The 20,751-nt window shown below is 38.5% G+C and overlaps 2 protein-coding genes across 6 annotated transcripts in view; one reads left to right on the top strand and one right to left on the bottom strand.

The window, feature by feature from the left end:
* LOC139766330 (uncharacterized) overlaps positions 1 to 20,751 on the bottom strand; it is a 194,230-nt gene that overhangs the window by 99,933 nt on the left and 73,546 nt on the right. The window lies entirely within an intron of this gene.
* LOC139766322 (polyunsaturated fatty acid 5-lipoxygenase-like) overlaps positions 1 to 20,751 on the top strand; it is an 89,392-nt gene that overhangs the window by 64,923 nt on the left and 3,718 nt on the right. For 3 of the 4 annotated variants that reach the window (XM_071694813.1, XM_071694812.1, XM_071694815.1), the window contains 9 exons: positions 11,339 to 11,383; positions 11,563 to 11,688; positions 12,187 to 12,284; positions 13,115 to 13,244; positions 13,465 to 13,560; positions 14,412 to 14,626; positions 16,135 to 16,394; positions 18,557 to 18,673; positions 18,871 to 19,025. In XM_071694813.1, coding sequence (XP_071550914.1) covers positions 11,339 to 11,383; positions 11,563 to 11,688; positions 12,187 to 12,284; positions 13,115 to 13,244; positions 13,465 to 13,560; positions 14,412 to 14,626; positions 16,135 to 16,394; positions 18,557 to 18,673; positions 18,871 to 19,025 — 1,242 coding nt within the window. Of the gene's footprint in view, positions 1 to 5,238; positions 6,337 to 11,338; positions 11,384 to 11,562; positions 11,689 to 12,186; positions 12,285 to 13,114; positions 13,245 to 13,464; positions 13,561 to 14,411; positions 14,627 to 16,134; positions 16,395 to 18,556; positions 18,674 to 18,870; positions 19,026 to 20,751 lie in introns of those variants that run through there. The other variant, XM_071694814.1, reaches the window with a different exon arrangement.

Genomic DNA, 20,751 nt, shown 5'->3' on the forward strand with positions numbered 1-20,751 from the left:
GTCTAATGCGGGTTATCGCGCAATGACGACAAAGTCTGGGATTCCCTCTTCAGCCCAGCTACACATACAACACTCAAAGCAATACAGCGTTAATGCCTGCTAGGAAATAATTCTCAGCTTGCGTCATACGGTCTTCCATGAAGCCAGAACGTTCCGTGGGCCCGTACGGCGGCAGTTGGTAACCGCGCCACTGGCAGTGGTGGAACCAGACCACCCGATCTTGTTTGTTGCTTTACGTCCTGAGTTTTACTAGCTGGAGAACGACTGCGCAATTCCCTCCAGCACGACGGCTCGTACAGTGTACACAATGGCGCGACCTTGCACATAAGCTCTTGAGTGGTAACCAGGTTAAAAATAGAACCAGTAAAGCCAAAAGTCGTGCATTCGTATACTGAGGGGTCGTGCCGTCGTGCTCGGTGGGGATCAACAAAGATAAGTTTAAGACCAGAAGGGTCCCCTTCCGACTTACCCACAATTCATCACTAACCCAGCTAGTGCGGGACATCAAGTGAAGGTCAGGTCTTACGTAGACGATGTACACTGACGTCCATGGAGACGCGGGATTTTCTTACTGTTACGGGTATTGTATCCCTGAGAGGACCTTTCGCGGGTTTTCCTACTGTGAGGCGGGGCAGCCGCTGGACACGTCTGCTGACGCAGCCACGTTTACTACACACGCACACAAATATGGGTCAGCCGTGAGTCACTAACAGCATAAAATCCCGTGAATTTCCATATAACTTGTGAAGTTACATATATATATATATATATATATATATATATATATATATATATATATATATATATATATATATATATGACAAGATATCATATACTTTGAGTAGTAATAATATAAGCTTCATGAGGAAAATCATTCATTCATTCACTTATTTGGAGGACCAGAGGAATAGCGAAGAGTGACTACAGCATTCCAGGTCACCAGAGGCTAATGCAGCATTACCTAATCCTGAGATAGGATGAGTGCTAGGATATCTGATGTCGATGTAAAATGTTCTCCAGGCTGTCACTGCTTTTCTCGTCTATAATGACCCATCTATAATCAACTATATGTACAATGCGGGGGAGTTTTACACCAGTGGAGCCTAGCCTCTTTTTCTTTTTTTTTTCTATTTCTTTAGCAAAATTTTTCTTGAATTCCTGAGTGCTGATTGGCAGCCGCGTTCAGCTAGTTCTTGGCTTTTCTTGTTTCACGGGTTCATGATTCTGATTCTTAAGTGCTTCTTCACGTCCTCCAGCCTGTCCAGCTTTCAGTTGCAATCTGTTGTTTTAAATCTCTCCTCTGGCATCGAAAAGCGTATGTGTTAACGTCATCATGTCCTCTTGGAAATCTATGCGTAATCATGACTTCCATTTCCCCCCCTTCCTGAGTGGTTTGGTTGAGAGCTTACCTTTTTTCCTCATATCCCAAATTCCCCTGAACGTTGTAAGTTCTTGTCGCATTCCTGTGGGCTTGACTGCCAGGGTTATTAAAGTCGTAAACAAACGCCAAGCTACGATCACCAACGGAAGAATCATTAATCAGCTTCTTCAGGCGTTAAAGATGATACTATCACCACATACACACACACACACACACACTCACTATGTGTGTATGGCACCTTGTCCACCAAGTCTAAGTGGTTCAAGTGTGTGTGTGTGTGTGTGTGTGTGTGTGTGTGTTAACACAAGATGATGCAGAGATCCTTCCAATGGAGCCTAGGGGTTGGGAGGGTAAATTCCTGGCCCAAACCATCCTGCTAAGCTCCGGGCGAGTTGTCCAAAAGGTCTACATTCCACCCTCTTCTTTTTTACTTTCACCTCACACGCGCCTGTTTCCTCCTTTCCCCCTTCCTTCTTGAGCACGGTTGGCTGGTCTTAAGTGACCTCTTCCCCCCCCCCCCTCTCTTTCTATCTCCCATCTTCCGTTTGCGTTTGATTCCATAAGATCTCGCCCCTTCTCAATCGGTGCAATATTTGAACACAGCGGTACTATCCTTGAACACAATGGTAGGACTCTTGGGTATGGTGACCTGGTCCTGAAGGGCAAAGGTCAGGTCACCATACCTAAGGGGGTCGTACCACTGTGTTCAGGGGCCCCGGTCACCGCTTCGCCCACGCAACACACAACCTGAGGAACGTCAGCATTATGCAAGGTCGGAAAGCGAGCGTGAGCCAGCAAGGAACAATGTTAAACAATGACTCACCAACAAGAAATCTCATTACAGACTCCCATCTTGAACTAGCGAAAAATACTTAGTGTCTTGTCTTGAAAAACTAATCCTTATTTATAGCTATAACCTCAAAGTAAACAAGTCATACGCTCCGGTATAGAATACTTGACTTTTGTTGGCTAGGCTGTCTGGGTCAGCGAACGAATCTAAGCTCTCCTGCGCAGCGAAGCCTAGTTGAAAAGTTATGCTTTAAACACCGACTTACCCTTTAAGATAATACATCACATAACACGTAACAGTAGGTCCACCAAGCCGCTACGAAGATACCTGTCCCTCTTATCTCAATGCGGATGCGGTGGTTCAGCAGCGTCGATCATGCCACTACATACGACATCAGAAATGCGACATCCACCCCACGCTCCCGGTACAAACATTTCGGGTGTCTAGACTGCTTCTGACACCTCACTCGAAAATTCTTGATGTCTCAATGTCGCGTATGCTAGGCTGCAATTATGCGTTATATGACATCAACGTGGAGTCTGTGATCACTACTAAGCTACGGCCTGATAAATATAAAACAATGACGGCAGTTTGTCCTATGGATTGTGTGAAAAGGCTGAGAATTCCCGCACATGAAAATTCCTCTAGGGATAATCAGTCTTTCCCAGAACTTGTGACATAAGAAGGTTACACGTGTATTTCACGGAGCAACTTTGTTGTCTCGTAAACTTTCATTTCCATTCCATCTAGTTGTTCACTTTTATATCGGGGAAAAAATATCAGGATACGTAAAACACCGTGCTAAAATACGAGACTGAAAATTAGCATGCTATATTTTCTTGATGTCTAAATATTCTAGTCGAAATTTGCGCTTATATTCACTTCATTGCTCACCACAGCCACCCATCGAAGATTTTTATGAATCACAATTCGTCTAAGGCTTACGTAATTTCAGTGATCACTACACCTGTACATTGCAAACGACAAAAAATAATACAGTGAGAGTAGTAGAAGAATGGTACGGGGGGAAAAGGGGTCATTCAATAGCACCAAATTATAAGTTAGGTGTATGAACGTGATGGCGAGTGAGGTGGCGCAAACCGGAACGCATAGGCGGGGTGATGACTAGACGAGTTGGCACGACCTTCATCGTGGACCGCGTCCCAGCCAGCGCCTCTCACCCAACCTCTCTCGCAGGGTGGTATAATTCCGGCCACTTTCTCCTCGTGTTCCCCGGGATATTCCTTCAGTGTCGATGGAATTCCAAGAAGGTCTAACCATCCTTGACCTAGTTCCTATGTTACTGCTTTCCATTTCATCGCTTCTGTTGGGATTCATGAAGGTAATGAAGAACTGCCCGAGGCAGACGCGATACAGGAGGAACCGTTGCTGAAATAAACTCCGAGAGGGAAAGTACAGGAGCTAAGTACCCTTGAGGGAAGTTACAGCCGATATGATTATATAGCATCATGATACCTACACCTTACGATACGCAGCAATTTCACCTCGTCTTTCCGTAATCCAATTATCTTTTTTTCCTGAGTCACATGTCGTCTTAATTAAACATGTAATTATTTCTTACGGTGTTCTCCATGAGCAGAGGGCAAAAGCCACGGTCACTTCTTTGTGTACTGGCACACCCTTGTAAAAAGTGGACCCCAAATTTGCACATCCTCTGGAACAGCCTCCGCTCACATATACCTTTGTTTTCATGATATCCTCCGTTCTGTGAATACAACTAACGAGGATAAAGGGCCAACAGGGGCGATAGAAAAAAGAAATTGAAGTATAGAGGTAGAAAATGCACACCCAGCAATTACTGTTCTCAGATATAGTAGTCTTAATATGATAATGGCTTTTATGAACTGTACTACATCTTGGTTCCTCCTGTTATTCATTACGTTATAGGCTGCTTAACGTTTACACTTGCCATGATTTACAACAAAATGAGAGCAATACCTTTGGCCTCGTCGCTAACACTGAAAGTATTCATCGATGCACTACAATGCTTCTTGGTAAACTTTATGATACCACGGCAGTGTCAATGGTTCTGTTCTGGAGTAAGTTTATATACCAAACAATAAATGTAACAACGCTGACCAGCAACGCTAAAAAAAAAAAAAAAAACGGGGAGGGGTGGGGAACTCCATATCTATTAGAAATACCCTGTAACTCGGCCATAGCGTAACCGCTTTGAATTGTTGCGTAATCAGCCCAGGAACGAAAGTGACGAAAAAACGGCGTCCACTACCGTCAGATTTGTCCGGTACACAACTGGTGTTAATGGTGAAAACACGTTCCATACGAATCTTCTGTTTGATGACGTTTGAAATTCAGTGTACGCGAAAATCCGTATCTCGAGCTCATTCGCGGCTGAGGGGCAGTTTTCGCTAGATAATCACTCTTAAGTTCTGTTAAGTTAGAGTTAAAAAGAAATATAATCAGACTGAGTTTGTGGGTTGCTCGAAATGGTATTGAGTTCTGTTATATCAAATGATATAATTAGACTGGTGCAAGTGGCACATGAATAGACATGTTTATCAGAAAACAATATAGAATTCACTTCATAATATATGATGATTCATATCTGAATACGTAATAAAGGCTTGTAGCGAAAGATGCCCACCATGCACCAATGTGCGAGAGAAATTTTTGCAAATGGGCGAAAGCGGCAGATTAAATTCCAATCTATATCTTTCTCAGCAAACGCCGAACAAAATTTCGTATCTAACACAACTTTTATCATGAAGAGAATGATAGGTAGTGTGGTGTACAACACGGTCCGAATCGTATTTAAAACTCGTCTTAAACATGCCCGTTGTAAGGGCCTGAGTAGAAGGATTTCGCTCCGAAACGAGGTGAAGGGGAAATTATTTAGAAATTATATTTAACATGAAATAAACACCAGTAAACCAAATTCATATCATGGCTGGGGTAGTAACCAGAAGGCACGGTTAGTGTTTTAGGGAAAGAACGTTCTGGCGTTCCGTAAAATAATCTGTAAAAAAGTACGAACTGGCATCGGTTCCAACTAAGGCGGCAGGGAAGTTCTCCACCCCAGGCATGTCATTCGGTGCGCTGAGTTTGCTGAGGAAGGACGTCCTGTACTTATCTCCAGGCTTCGACTCCACTACTTGTGGATTTTTTCCTCACTCCACTAATTGTGACGGAGCATTCTGATCATCAACTAACTGATGGGTTCCCTTTGCAAGATGATCTGAAGATTGATACTGTATCTAGTGAAAAACTTGCACACCGAACCTGAATACGAGTGTTTATCACCTTGACCCTGGAGATCGTGGACCTGCGCTACTGTTGGTCATATATTATAGGTACAGAAACTCTTGAGAAACCACGTAAAAAAAAAACCGTAGTGATATTAACATCCATCTCCCAACATACAACTCGCTAGGATTAAACAGTACGTTACTTGAGATCCGACGGTCACTCATTTAGCACAATGCCATACCTCATGAACAGGCTGAGAAATATGTTCACCAGTTCACGTGATTACGTGAGTGACATGCTTGGAGGAGCAGACCCCCAGTATCGTGTTCACGTTATCACAGGTGACCGCCGAGGTGCTGGCACGGACTCCAACGTGTATATAGTGTTACACGACATTCACGGACAAAAATCGGATCCAATAGCTTGCAACAAAGTGTTCCACAACGACAACGAGCGTGGATCCACCACCACCGTGGATGTCAAGGAGAATTGTGGTCTCCAGGGTCCTATCGTAAAGGTGGACGTGTGGAGGGACAACTTCGCTGATATTACGTTTGTGGCTACCATCACGAACTTTTTATTTGGCCAGCGATCCAAGCGAGGCTCCGCCGCATGGTTCCTTGATCGTATCGAAGTTGAAGAAGTTTTGACGGAGAACCGTAAGACGAAGGAATCCTTGACCAACGGCGTTAACAATTGTCAACCTAAGGACAGTGGTGTGGAGGCTCCCGAAACTGTGCATAAGTCTAGTAGCGGTGATAGAGTATGGGTATTCCCCCTGCAGAGATGGGTGGCCGCACACAAGAAGTACTGCATACACATGCACGACTGTTTCTTGCCTCAGCATGACCCAAACTTCACGGCCCGACGAGAGGACATTATGCTCAAAAGAGAGGACTACAAATACGAGCAGAAGGTTGAAGGTGGCCCCGCACAGGTAAAGGCATATTTTTTTTAGTTAACACACGGGTTCTGAATCTCGGTGAACATTATCCACATTCACCGTCTCATTTTAATTACTCATACTTGTATCCTAAGTGGCATGGCTCGTGATTTACTTGATTACAGGAACCAGTAACGATACTCAGTACATGATATACATCACGATAGGAATCCTTTACTTAACTATGTTTTCAGAGGTTATTCACGCTTTGCAAGTGATCTTATTTTCACTTGTAATTGTATGTACTTTAGTTCATTTTATGGTCTAAATTGTATACATCTTATTCACGACGTAAGTACGTAGGTACTTTCAATATCTGGACGTAAGTACTCAAAAGTAAATCCTTTGTCATGTTTTAATCGCCTAAGGCAAGTTCCTGAGCAGCTAGGGTTATAATTTTAAGGCATATTGTTTTTTAATGACCTTTGAAAAGGTTTAGTTACGAATGGTACCAACACAAGGCAATACATCTCACCCATCACATGATTACTTGTTCCTTCGAATACACATCATTCCCTAGGATGACTTGCGCGTTATACTGTTGGATTTCCATATGAATTATGTTTGTCCAGACTTGCTAATATCAAAATAGAGTAGTCCAGGTATGAAAAATTGTGATGCGATTAATGAAAATGATCTTCATCACCTTTATCTTGATCTTACGTTATTAGTTTGGTTTGTCATTGCAATACTTAAACGTTACGACTAGTGACGCTACCATTCTTCCACTCCCCTCAAGATTGTTTTAAAAGTCACAAACTCGTGTTCTTTTGCGCTTTTATGCCATTCATGAGACATTGATAAACGGATACAGCACGAAAAACTACAGATTTGCGTTATTATTTTATATTAAGAACTGACCTTAACAAACAAGAAAGGACCTGTAAAATTTCACTATTTGAACCTATACAAAGGTTATATTAATAACCACAAATTGTGTATATGGGTAACATCTAGACATCAATAACCAACACAGCTCGAATCCACACACAGCTTGCATTCAGACGTCAACACCAGTCATAAATAGCTCCTATTTTGTATACATTGGAGGCCAGTCAGGAACAACCAGAATAGACGCTACGTCTGATCTAGATCCCGGTGAGCTAACAGCTGGGTATTGGCAGGTGGGCACGCTGCCAGTATAGCCAACATAAACATGCTGTTCAACGAGAACTTTCCTCGTGCTCTAATCTTGGTGGTGTAGTATCATGTTGGTAATGCCTGTTATGGTGATTTGTATTTAATATGCGGACCCTCGACGGAGTCAGACGGCAATCATGTGACATCCGAGACAATGGTGCTTCACACCCTGATGACATTTCTTGACACTTTCTTCCTGAGACAGACACGACTGCAGAAGCCAGCACTGTGACCACCTAGTAATGACACACTGTTTCCTCATTGGCTTGTCACAATCACCGCACAAACACTTACAGAGACCGTGCTACCCTGTGTTCATCAAACATACGCACTCAGGGCCTATTAGACAAGTATAAAACTCCCACCCCGCACAGTACAATGTTATGTATAATGAAACGAAACCAGATCCCCTTTGTCCACAACCAGGCCCAACAGACCTTTCCGTGGTGTCCCTAGACCGTTTCATATACCCTGGTTGATTTCTGAAAACAGGTGGTCTGAGATGGTCTTAAAAAACATTTGGTATATCATTACTTTTCAACGAGGCAGGGTTTTATTGAGTAATGATGTAATACGTGGGACTGAGAGAGTAAGATATGAAGATTGCTGATAAAACGGAAGACGTTGCGTGTTTTGATCGATAGAACATGTGCTTCTCAAGATTCTGAGAAAGTAAGTATTTTTCGAATGATTCTCCCAAAGTATTTTTCGATTGATTCGGAAGAGAGATTGCACCTTGAATGATAAAAGAGGGGGCTCTTGATAAGATGATAAGTGTTCTCGAGTCTATGAAGCATGTATTTCCCGTCTAATTGATAAAGGCATCAGAAAAGATAGTGACTGACATTTTCTCATGAACAAAAACAACATTTATAGTATTTGGCGTGGTTAGGATGGCCAAATTAACTGATTGTCTTTTGAAACCACATGGGCTGTTTCTAGTTATGAATTCATTTAATTAGGTCAATAATAGATTGCGTGAATAGCTGGGGTAGTTATGGATTGGTTGAATATACATGGTCTAAATATAAATAGTATAACTAAGCTAGTTATGGAATGTTTTTAACTATGTAAGTTACAGATTAGCAGAATTAGGCTTGTTTTAGATTAGGTGTATCACAAAGATAGTCATGGATTGGTTAGATAACAAGGCTAATTATGTTGTGTTGAATAAGTTGTATAGTTTGGGATTGGGTGAGCAACTTGGCTAGTCACGGATGTCTGAATAAGTCAGCCAGTTACGGATTGGTTAGGTTGCTTTTTTTTTTTTTTACTTAATTAGCTGGTTAGGTGTATTGTAGTACAGCAGAGATACATAAAGTTACGTATCATGTTAAAAGCGAGTTATGGGATATCTATTATGCGAACCATAAGACAGCAAGTGAGTGGGTTTGATACCAATGAGAATTATGGAAAGATGGAGCTCCAGGCCTTCTTGGTCTGACACGCCAAGCAAATTATAGGATGAATAAATTCCTTACAGTACAGTGTAGCATCTAGGCCAGGCACAGGGTGGGAAGCTCCCTCCTGAATGGTAATGTCAGACAAGGCTAGGCATAGGATGGCTGAGTTCCCTCCTCCATGGTGTCCCAAGCTGAGCTAAGTCAAACGATGACTGTTCTCGCCTGCATGTTTTGTAAATTTTTTACGTGGATGGAGCCGCGTTCTTACTGTGTAATGAAGTAGGTAGCTATATTCTCTGAACGCTGCAGGAACTTTTTTTTAATCAGTACTACGTATAACCAATACCGGTTATCTGAGGTTACGCGCAAATTGGAATTTTTTTCTCTCGTTCCGTCATGATATTGATATAAACATGCATTGTGTAATGAACATGTACGTGCGATAAGGAAGATAGGCTACAGATGATGATTTCACTCTTATTTTAGAAATTACCACAAACATTTGAACATACGTAATACGGTGTGATATCTTGGATGTTCTGAAAAAAAATCTCAGGATTAATGTATGGACCACCATCTTATTAACTGTACTTTCAAATATAATCCATAACTAGTAATATGTACAAATTGCCCCGTTTCTTAATCTTGTGTATACATATGGTTTTACTAATATGTACTTACACACACACACACACACACACACCGGGGTTATGTTTAGGGTGACTGCCACGCCCTGGATTGGAACCCATACGGGTGCAACCCCGTGCTGACTCATGGTCAGTAACATTAACCAGTACACAGAAGTCATGTGTGATACCGGATTCCGCCAGAAGTAGCTCATTTCGCTAGTAAAACGTCACCTTTGGCGAAGCAGCATCACTGTTAATACCGTTTGCTTATAGAACACACTTCAAAGGAGTCCATCGCTTGCCTGCTACTGGAAGCAGAGCAGCCTTGGAGCTCCTTGCTCCTGGGAAGAAGGTCCTGGTGGATATATATATATATATATATATATATATATATATATATATATACTTTGCGTGATGGTTGATAATAGCGAGTTCGCGATTTTAATGTTTTCTAACTTTATATATATATATATATATATATATATATATATATATATATATATATATATATATATATATATATATATATATATATATAAAGTTAGAAAACATTAAAATTATATATATTATATATATATATATATATATTATATATTATATATATATATATATATATATATATATATATATATATATATATAAAGTTAGAAAACATTAAAATCGCGAACTCGCTATTATCAACCATCACGCAAAGTATTCTTAAAATTTGTTAATGATTATTATGATTATCAGCTTCTTGTGCAGCGAAAAGTTTCGTGTATGGTTAAAAAGAGGAACAACGGGTAGTAAACCTTAACGAAGTTACATATTTATGACTAAACAAAATCTTGTGTATTGTTCTATTAAGAAACGTATGAACTCGGTTACTTGACATGCATATAACCAGAACCAAACATGTTACAGGGAGACAGTGGGAATAACGGGTCATAAATCATCAGTTTACGTTTCTCCGAAACGACTTATTGAGTCCATCTTATAAGAATTCCAGTAACACGGGAGTTTATGGTAAACGGAAAGACAGAGAATTCAAGGAGGGGACAGGGAGGGCAGGTTAACATTTCCTAAGTGTTGTCTCCTTGTGTAGAATTTAAGGAGGGGACAGGGAGGGCAGGTTAACATTTCCTAAGCGTTGTCTTCCAGTGCACAGTATATTGAATTATTGCGCATGCCAAGTTTACGGAAAGTTTTTTTCTGGGCAGTGCTAGTGGTTGTTTCAGGTATACCACTGACCGTCTTCATCATAAACAAGCACTTGGGTTGTTAGAAGCTTTTGGTGCTTTTCTGATTCAAGTTTGTAAATTTTCCGGAGTGATTACATTCTTTGAATTGCAAACTACCGTGGACATTTTTCTGTTCAGGAATTATCATCTCTATCTTATAACTGAAAGACATATAGTAGCTAATACAGACCTTATTCATAAGCTAAATACTGAATGTAGAAGATTTCTACATATTCCTCCTTTCAGTCACTGAAAATTCAGCGGGGACTTGATGTACGAACCGGCAACAGGTGATATGTGAAACAATAACGTTATTCTTATACATTGTAATATAGGGTTTTTGCAGCTCTGAGGCTGCACCTCCCGCAAGGGCAGGGAAATGATGGACTTTGGACTCCTTTGGTGTAAGAAGGTCCGTAATGAGACTGTACTCCTTTCCATCCATTGCCCAGGATGACTTTTTGAATAATGTCACTAATAGCAGGTGGAGTCCATAAGCACCTGCTAACGATGTGTTACCTTTTAGGACAGTTACGTTCATAGCAATGTATTGCATGGAAACCTCCTGTATATGATTAATAACACTGTTCCTTTTTCTTTCCAGATTGAAAACTTGCCAAGTGATGAAAAGTTCTCGGAGGAGTATTATGTAAGTACTGTACTGAATACCGAGCCCTTACATGAAGTTATCTTCATTCCTTTACTGGTACAGTTATACTCAGTTATAAAAAGATGAAAAATGATATAGTTGTACTCTCTAATTGCTCATGATGATATCATCAAGATGAACCAACATGACTGGAAATTAAATAAGCCTTTATTTTGCAGTGGACGTTTGCAACAGAAAAAATGAACCTTTTGACACAGACTAAGTTTATAGAGTGGACAACGAGCAAGTGGAACACCTTAGAAGATTTAAAGAAGGTTTACAAACAAGGTCTGGGAGAACCTGAGGTTAGCTCCAGTGCTGTTATGTTGATTTTTTAATTTCATTTTGGTAAAATTTTTGGAAACTTACGAAAACTGATAAAACTTATATCATTCAGGGGTGTACATTTAATTTTTATGTACGATTTTAATTTTTGAATTAAGACTATTCATCCTCACAGTTCTCATGTACAAGCTGTATCCTTTGTATAAGGAAATTTCTTTCATAATGTAGGGAAAAGTAGGACAGCTTATTTATGCAGTAATTGTTATGAACTATGTGTACACTTGAATTATATAATTGGTCATTTTCATTACGTTAGTATAGAAGTTTTTAACATCATTTTTACCTAAGGTTTACTAACTTGAACAGTAAATTATTATGATACAAATGAACAACTTCATTGTAGTCTAAGGATTTAGATAATTTTTGTTTCCACAATTAATACACATAGAATGACTTCAAAATAAAAAAAAAATGAGCCTTTCTGGTAACTTAGAATTTATAAGTGTTACATGTTTCAGTGCATGGAAGTATGGAAAGAGGACTGGTGGTTTGGGCTTCAAAGACTTCAGGGTGTCAATCCTAATGTTATTAGTCTTTGCAAGGAGATTCCTGAGAAGTAAGTGTTGAAGTTTAGTAACTCACCTTCCCATATTCTTTGCTTAGATACACTCCTCATCGTTCTCACACATTCATTTTTGTGATATTCATTATCCCTGTCATTTCTCATCCACTCACAGAGATCCTCTTATATCCATTATCATTCACTCACTGTCACTCAAATTCACACTTCTGGTTGTGTTTTTAAGTCCCTCTTTCTCTCCATTTTTTTTTTCATGCATATTGTCTCTTGAAGCAACATTTAATACATCTATTCTATTTCCCACTAACACCACTACACTGATGTAGAATGACATATTACTGACATAGAATTTGTCAAAATTAAAGAAATCACTTTTTTCTTTAGGAATATTTCATTCTAGAAAAGAATTAAGAGACCCACTGGGATTTACTGTCTTATATGAATGAAAATAATGACAAAAGATCTGTCTCATTATAAAATATATCCTGATGTGCTTTTGGTTACAGTATGCTCAGTTCTTTTTGTTTTGTTTTTATATTCTGTAGCTTGTCAAAATCTACCCATATAAGATAGTCCTCAAAATTTAAATTCCTGTTCCGGGTTATTCATACTTACAGAGGTTGTTCCATATGACTTTCATCAATGCAGGGCATTGAATAACTACATGCCTCAAAAATATGCTTTACCAGTATGGCAGTGAATTGATTAAGAACTAAAAGAATCAAGAAATATGACTAAGGGTTTCCTGAAATTCTTTCCATATTTAGTTCCTCTTACACAGCCTTTATTTAAGTTTCTAAGGAAGCATTTGTAACTCAATTTTTAATTAAAATATTTGTTTTAATAAGATTCCACCTTATTTACAGTTTTGATGTGACAGAGGACACAGTGAAAGGGTTGTTAGATATGTCTTTAGCTGAGGCCCTTGAGAAAAACAAGATTTTCATCTGTGACCTAAAAATAATGGATAATCTGGAGTGCAAGGACGATCGTGAGGTATGGTAATCCAAAAGTAATCCAGTAATATTTAATTATGTGGAATATTTCCAATAAGTTAATTATGCAAAGTGGATTATTTTCAACATGACATCATTTTGAAAGCATTATGAAGTTTAGTTTTCCCTGATGTTTGCATCATTAGCAGTCTGCTTACTCTGTTTCCCAAACTTTGAAGCTATGTTAAGAGGATTGCAAACAGTTTACTTATTTTTTACAGCTAGCATCCCCCTTGGCACTCTTCTATCTAAACAAGGAAGACAGGTTGCTGCCCATCGCCATACAACTCAAACAAAAAAGTGGACATGATAACCCCGTAAGTATATCATTGTCACTATTAGTATGACTAGATTGGAATGGAAAGAGAAGTGAGGAAATGTAAGAGAGATGTGGTATGGCAGGGAATGCAAAGGGAATAAATTATGGAGAGATAGACCAGGTGAAATATAATACTTTGAAGTGGTTTGAATATGTGGAAAGAATGCAGGATGTGGAGTTTACACGGAGAGTGTATGATGTTCAATTATAGAACAATTGATGGGGTTGTTGTGAGAGGAAAACCACCCATGACATGGGGAAATAGGTAGGAAGAGTACTGGAAGGAGAGAAATGGTAGAAGAAAGCATGGAATGGTGTATGAGAGGGAGGCATGTAAGGACAGGGATGAGTAGAGACTTTTGCAGTGGCCATCCCCTTGATGGGAGTTCACGGGGGAATGGGCATCAGAGACATAGACGAATATTCTTCTGTTGCCCAAGCTTTAGAACAGGAAATGTAAAAGAGAAAGATTTTGATAATCTTGTGCTAAGGGGATGAGAGAAAGAGATTTCTAAGGGCTGTAAGTATGGAGCCACCCATGCCATAATTTAAAAAAAGAATTATTTCTTATACTTTGATATAAATACTAATAATGATAACAACTGTTATATGTTGTAATCATTTCATGCAATATTTTGTGTTCAAGATATTCAGTCTCTACAAAACATTAGACTCCAACACATTAGGAGAATGGAGACAATTGAGGTAAAAAAAAATTTTTAATTATCCCCAGTTCTCCAAAAATAATAATATGAATTCCTTGTTCAAAGATCAGAGACCATGTTAAGCATAAGAATATTATTTGTTAGGTTTGTTTTATATATCCTACAATTGTTTTTTATTTCTTAGGTATACACACCAAATGATGCACCAAACACCTGGTTGGTTGCAAAAATGTTCTACAATAATGCAGAAGCACAACATCACCAAGCTTTGACACATTTGGGCTACACACATCTGCTGATGGAGGGTGTGGTCATTTGCACAAATCGAAACCTATCTCCATCACATCCATTGTTTAAACTAATGGCACCCCACTTCCTTTTCCTGCTTGCTATCAATACGTAAGTTGATATATCTTGTATCTGCAACTAATTCATACATGTATATTTCATTAGTATATAGTTGAGCACACTCATTCAGATAACATAAAGAGCTACCTGTTGGAAATTAATTTTAGATGCAGCTATGATATCTTGAAATATATGCCCTCTCATTATAAAAGAATGTGAAAAGATATGTGGTCTTTTTCTCAGCAAGTAACTGAAACGAAAGCTAAAAATTAGCATTGATATCTGCACGAATGTGCATCTGACCTGTTGTGGCAGTTTATCACTTTCCTTACGTTGTATGTATATCTGCTGCTTGACAGTAGCAGTTCTGAATGAATTTCACACATAAACTATCACAGTCTAACTCAAAACAGCTAGATATATGGGACTTCCATTTGTAAATGCTATAATTTACTCATCAGAGCTTTTTAATTATGGAACCAAGATTGTATGTTATTCATCTAATTGCCGTTGGTTAATGGGCTCTTGTATCCAACTCAATGATTTAATATTTTTCTTAGAGAAGATATGCACGTGCACAAGCTGCCCAAATTGTCAGTGTATGGATACAGTACCTATATCATTAATTTTACCATGTTATCCTTTTTCCAACTTGCAGAAATTCATGGTTTTGAATTGTTCATCCTCAACATAACAACCTCACATCATTTTCTTTGATAGCTACAACCTGAGGAGTTTCATTCATTTTGCTGAAATAAAAAGAACTGCTTCAGTCTTGTGACAATTATATACTGAGGATTCTCTGAAGTTTTAGTCTTGATTAAGTATCTGTATCACTGTTGAAGACTTTGTATTATTTTGCGTACCTAACTGCCTTTCCCATTTTATCGAGGAAGCCTTTGGAACAAGCAACAAATAGCCTAATTTGTTAAAGTCTGTAAAAAGTATAAAGTTATATATTTGACAATTTACACAGTTTATTTTATATTTAGCCTTTGCCCTCAAGCAGGCATAGTTTGGTAACACCAGTAATAACGTTGCTAATCATTTCAGGTGATTCTGAAACTGTTGCTGAAGAATTATGCATGAAAATGATTTCTTATATTTACATAATAGCCACTTAATGCTTGAATGAGAAAAAGAAGTGAAAACAACATGAGTTACCTCAGTATGTGTACATTAGGGAGAAATAAGAAGGCATCCAAAAAATCAAAGAAAAATAGGGGTGTAGGAAGGTTAGAGAGATATGGAAAATTAACATCCTCTCATGGATAAATCAGAATTTAAGGATGGGAAACAGACCACTTAGTTATTCTCTACTTGACATAATGTATAACCAGAGAAAAATAATCTTATTCAGAGAAAATCCATTTCGTTTCTTATGTCATTGTTGCAATAGGTGACCAGGATTATTTAATCTACTACTTATAGACTTTTTATTCATAAAAATGAGATTTAGATTGAAAATGTATGTCAGTTTTAAGTTTCCTTTTGTATGTAACATACTTTGTACAAAAATTAGTAGCACTAAAATCTTATTGTCTTTTTACTTCTTGTAGGAGAGGACTGGAAAAGCTGGTATCTGTTGGTGGATGGGTTGATAACTGCATGACTCAAGGTGTAAAGGGAATCTTTGAGCTTATGAGGCGAGGTTTTGAATGCTGGAGATTCGACCGAGAAGGCCAAATTGAGAAGGAGTTGGAGGCTCGAGGAGTCTTGGATGAGAATGTTCTCCCATATTACCCTTACAGAGATGATGGTGTTCCTTTGTATAATGCCATCAAGAAATATGTTACCACTGTTGTCTCTCATCATTATGGTATGTCACTTTTTTATTTAGTCGTGAATGCATATTCTATTTAATACACTCTTTAGCTGAAAGTGAAACAAACTCTTGCAATGTTAGTGCATTACAGAATACGACAAATATTCTGTAGATGAGAATTTTCCAAACTGTTGGATGAAACATTATTCAAGTAACATTACACTTTTTGTTTATGTACATTGGTATATTTATTTATTTATTCATTATACTTGATTGCCATTTCCCGCATTAGCGAGGTAGCACCAAGAAACAGACAAAGAATGGCTCATTCACTCATGTACACACACACACACATATATATATATACATATATCTACATAAACACCCATACATGCACATATACATATCATATGCATATATACGTACATATATACATATCATCATATGCATATATACATACATATACATACACAGACATATACATATATATACATGTACATATTCATACTTGCTTGCCTTCATCCATTCCTGGGGCTACCCTGCCCCACCGAAAACAGCATCGTTACCCCCTGCTTCAGCGAGGTAGCACCAGGAAAACAGACAAAGAAGGCCTATATTTGTTAACACTCAGTCTCTAGATGTCATGTGTAATGCACTGAAACCACAGCTCCCTGTCCACATCCAGGCCCCACAGACCTTTCCATGGTTTACCCCAGACATTTCACATGCCTGTTTCAGTCCATTGACACCACGTCGACCCCGGTATACCACATATGTGTGTGTGTGTATATATATATATGTATTAGCTTTTCTTATGTTTATTCTGAAGTCTCCATTTATAGTTACCGGAATTTTTTTTACCATTCATGAACTTATTTCATGCTTAACCGTGCTTATCAAAAGATTCAGGGAACATGGCTCAACTGTCACACATAGCTGTTTTCTGTTTATTTCAAGACATCTTGTATTATTGATGTGAATCCAATTGTATAACATTACTGGATATGCAGACTTGCTTAAAATACTTTATTAATTTATCTTTGTCTGACATAGTCTCGCATTACTGAAAAAGTTTTTACTACATCATTCTACTTTCAAAATTTTATGGGTGGAATAATCCAGCTGTAGTTCCATGAGATCAGCAAGTAATTTTTACTTCCTGCATCTATGCATAATCTTTTTATCTGGTATAATAAGATGTTTATTAACAAATATGAGAAGGGAAAAACAAAAGACAGATATTGTTAGCATTGCATACTTGATACCATTAATAGGTGTGTTAGAAATATGGCAACTGTCAAGACACATATCTTTCTGTAGCTTTGTTGTTTTTCAGTTTGGGAGCATTATATCTTGAGTATACATGCAGCATCAAATTATATATTTTGTTGTATGTGTACCCCAAGGGTCTCTTCTTAATCTAATATGAAAAAATGAAGTTGTTTGCATGACTTTTTTCATATTTTTTCAAAGGGGAAAGATGCTAAAGTTGTCATATATGGCCCTGAAATTGACTGAAAAAAAATTTGATGAAAAATATAGTTTTTATCAAAAAAATCAGGAATATTCATTAATATGTTCACCAATGAATAATGTAACTGGTTCACTTAATTCCAAGAAAGCTAAAAGATATTCAGAAGCATAACCAATGCTGGCTGCCTTGATGATAAGAAAAGCAACAATACTAACAAGAGTCAACCAAACCCAACTACCAGCCTATGGGCATTCGTTACGTTAACTACTTGTCACAAAGCTGTGACAAAGTTTGTGAATGAATTTGCACATTAGTGGCAGCGGATAACTTAGCTCCAGAACAAGTGTATAATGCTAACAAATCCGCCTTGTATTGGCATCATATGCCATGAAAAACACTTGGTCAAAATACTAAGGAGTCTCGTTTGAAAGATTTAATGGTTGTATTATTTCCTATTTTAAGCTTTATTCTACCTTTGATAACACAGCAATACGTATGTGGAATGAGCTGGCAAGACTAGGGGTTGGAAATAAGTTTACATAGGGGATTCCCTTAGGGGTCAATTTCTGTTTTCCAGTATTTTCTGTGGTCTAGCAATGGCCAGGTCCCAAAGTTGGTGGATGAAAGAGGTTCAACCTGGATAAACATCACATGAGTATTACAGGAAATAGGTTTAAATATAGTATATTATTTTTTACTCCTACTTTGACAACAAAGTGTTTTAATGAACTTTAATCAACAGATACTCCAGAAAAACTCTCTGGTGACTGGGAGCTCCGTTGGTGGCGTGAAGAACTGGTTAAACCAAGAAATCAGAGTGGAGTTGGACTACAGAATATTCCAGGAAATTCTGAGGATGGTAAGTCTTCTCCTCAAGATCTTTGAAGCATTTGTGCTCTAAGAGCTATGGCACTGCTGTGAACAAGATATTAAGGATGATGCAGCATTTATATCAGTTTTAGCCTGATGCAACAACATTGTATGGGTGAAAATGTACTTGGCACTGCATTATACAATATATGCCATTTAAAATAAGATATTTATATCTATTTTCAGGTTTTACTGATGTTAGTCAAGTTATCGATGTAGTGACAGTGATTATTGCCACTTGCTCTCTGGGACATGCAGCAGCTAACTTCCAACAGTATGAGCAATATGGATTTGTTCCAAATTATCCTGGAATTTTGATTTCAAATGTACCTAAAGAAAAGGTAAATATGGCTTTTCCTTGTTGAAGTTTGTTATTTATATACTGTTGAATTTCTTCTTACAAAAAGAAAAAACAGCAAACAGGCACTACTTTAACGTGATGAACCATGAAACCAACAGCACCCATTTATGGTGAACAGTAAAGAACATTTACAACTCCCCCAGCCCCAACACATGAAACACTCTATCTTAAACCAACAGCATTCCTTCTCCCAGAAGCATGCAAACATATTCATGAAACTTTAGTCAGAGGTTACCCAAAATTCAGCCACATCTAAATACATGATACTCATGAAAAAGCTTCACAAGCCATCCTGAAATATCTCTCCACACACTCCTCACTCCCATTGACATTCAGGGAAAATTAAAACCATAAAGAAATTCCCCTCAACTATCTTTGACAATATATCAGTTTTCTTCACTTCATTTTTTTCCAAATGCAGTCTTTAGTATTTACAGGTATATTAAACTCCTCCGGGCTACACAACACAATCCCAAACATCTGGAGTCTTGCCATCATAGTATCCATCCTGAAACCCATTCCACTACCCAATTCCCCCTTTTCCTCATCCTTTCACATCATTACCATCACCATTATCCATACTTTTCAAAAAACAGATCTACAACAGAGTCATCCAAAATGTCCCAACTTCACTTATACAGCATGGGGTTAGACTTATTTACTTCACTGCCACACTCTTAAAGCAACCACACAGAACACATCCTGGATTGTATCAACCGACCACAACCCCCCTCCAGCTCACTACTGATGGCAGTACACATCAACAAACCATTCGACAGTCCCACCCTAGCATGACTTCACTTAAAAGGTACCTGACAGCACCACCTACAATAATAGAAAAAAAAAAAAGAAAAAAGATGGATAGCCAGTTTCATACCTGCCTGCTAAACCAGAGTTGCTCATAAAGGTTTTTACCTCCCAGATTCTTAAGCTATTTAGGGGGGCCAAGGAGAAGGTTCTTTCTCCAACCCTCTTGTATCTTCTTACATGATCTTTCATTACCTTATGCAAACAATAGTGTCATTTTCCTTTCATATCCAGATAGCCTCATAATCACATTTTAGCACCAAGACACTGCTCAACCATTCACAATCATACAACATTACAGCATGGAGTTAGAACACTGTCCTACTCAAAACAGAATGTGCATCCTCTATAAAGGGTTTTTGAGTATACACCACAGGATTGTTTAGGTTTTTCTTAGAATGATCATTGCAGAGCTAAATCCCCCAGTGCCTGCCCTCCCCCCCTCACAACAACAACAACAACAACAATCTGGAACAAGCAATGAAATACCCAGCATGAGTTCCTCATTGTCACAACTGGTCTTCCAGCACACCTTGCTTTGTTATGTAACATTTGAAACCTTACACTCTTTGTACAATATTTATGCACCCTTAGGGTCATCCAGCCACAATCTTATATTACTTTTGATTGGGCACACCCACCCTCTATCTCCCCCTAAGATTCAAACCCTGACACTTTGACAGCTTAATAGTCATCCTCATGGAGCTTTACTACCTTTTAGCTTAATAGTCATCCTTATGGAGCTTTACTAACTTTTCCTGTGATGGGTATTGCTTTGCTAGCATGGAAGCCTTTAACTGTGTTGACCATTGACTTGTTGAGGATGGGGTCCTACATTCTTTCAGCTGTATCTTTCTGCCCCCAGTCACAGTTCAATTGCTTCTGCTGTGATGCCTTTA

Source organism: Panulirus ornatus, chromosome 57 (assembly GCF_036320965.1).
Source record: "Panulirus ornatus isolate Po-2019 chromosome 57, ASM3632096v1, whole genome shotgun sequence".
NCBI lineage: Eukaryota > Metazoa > Arthropoda > Malacostraca > Decapoda > Palinuridae > Panulirus > Panulirus ornatus.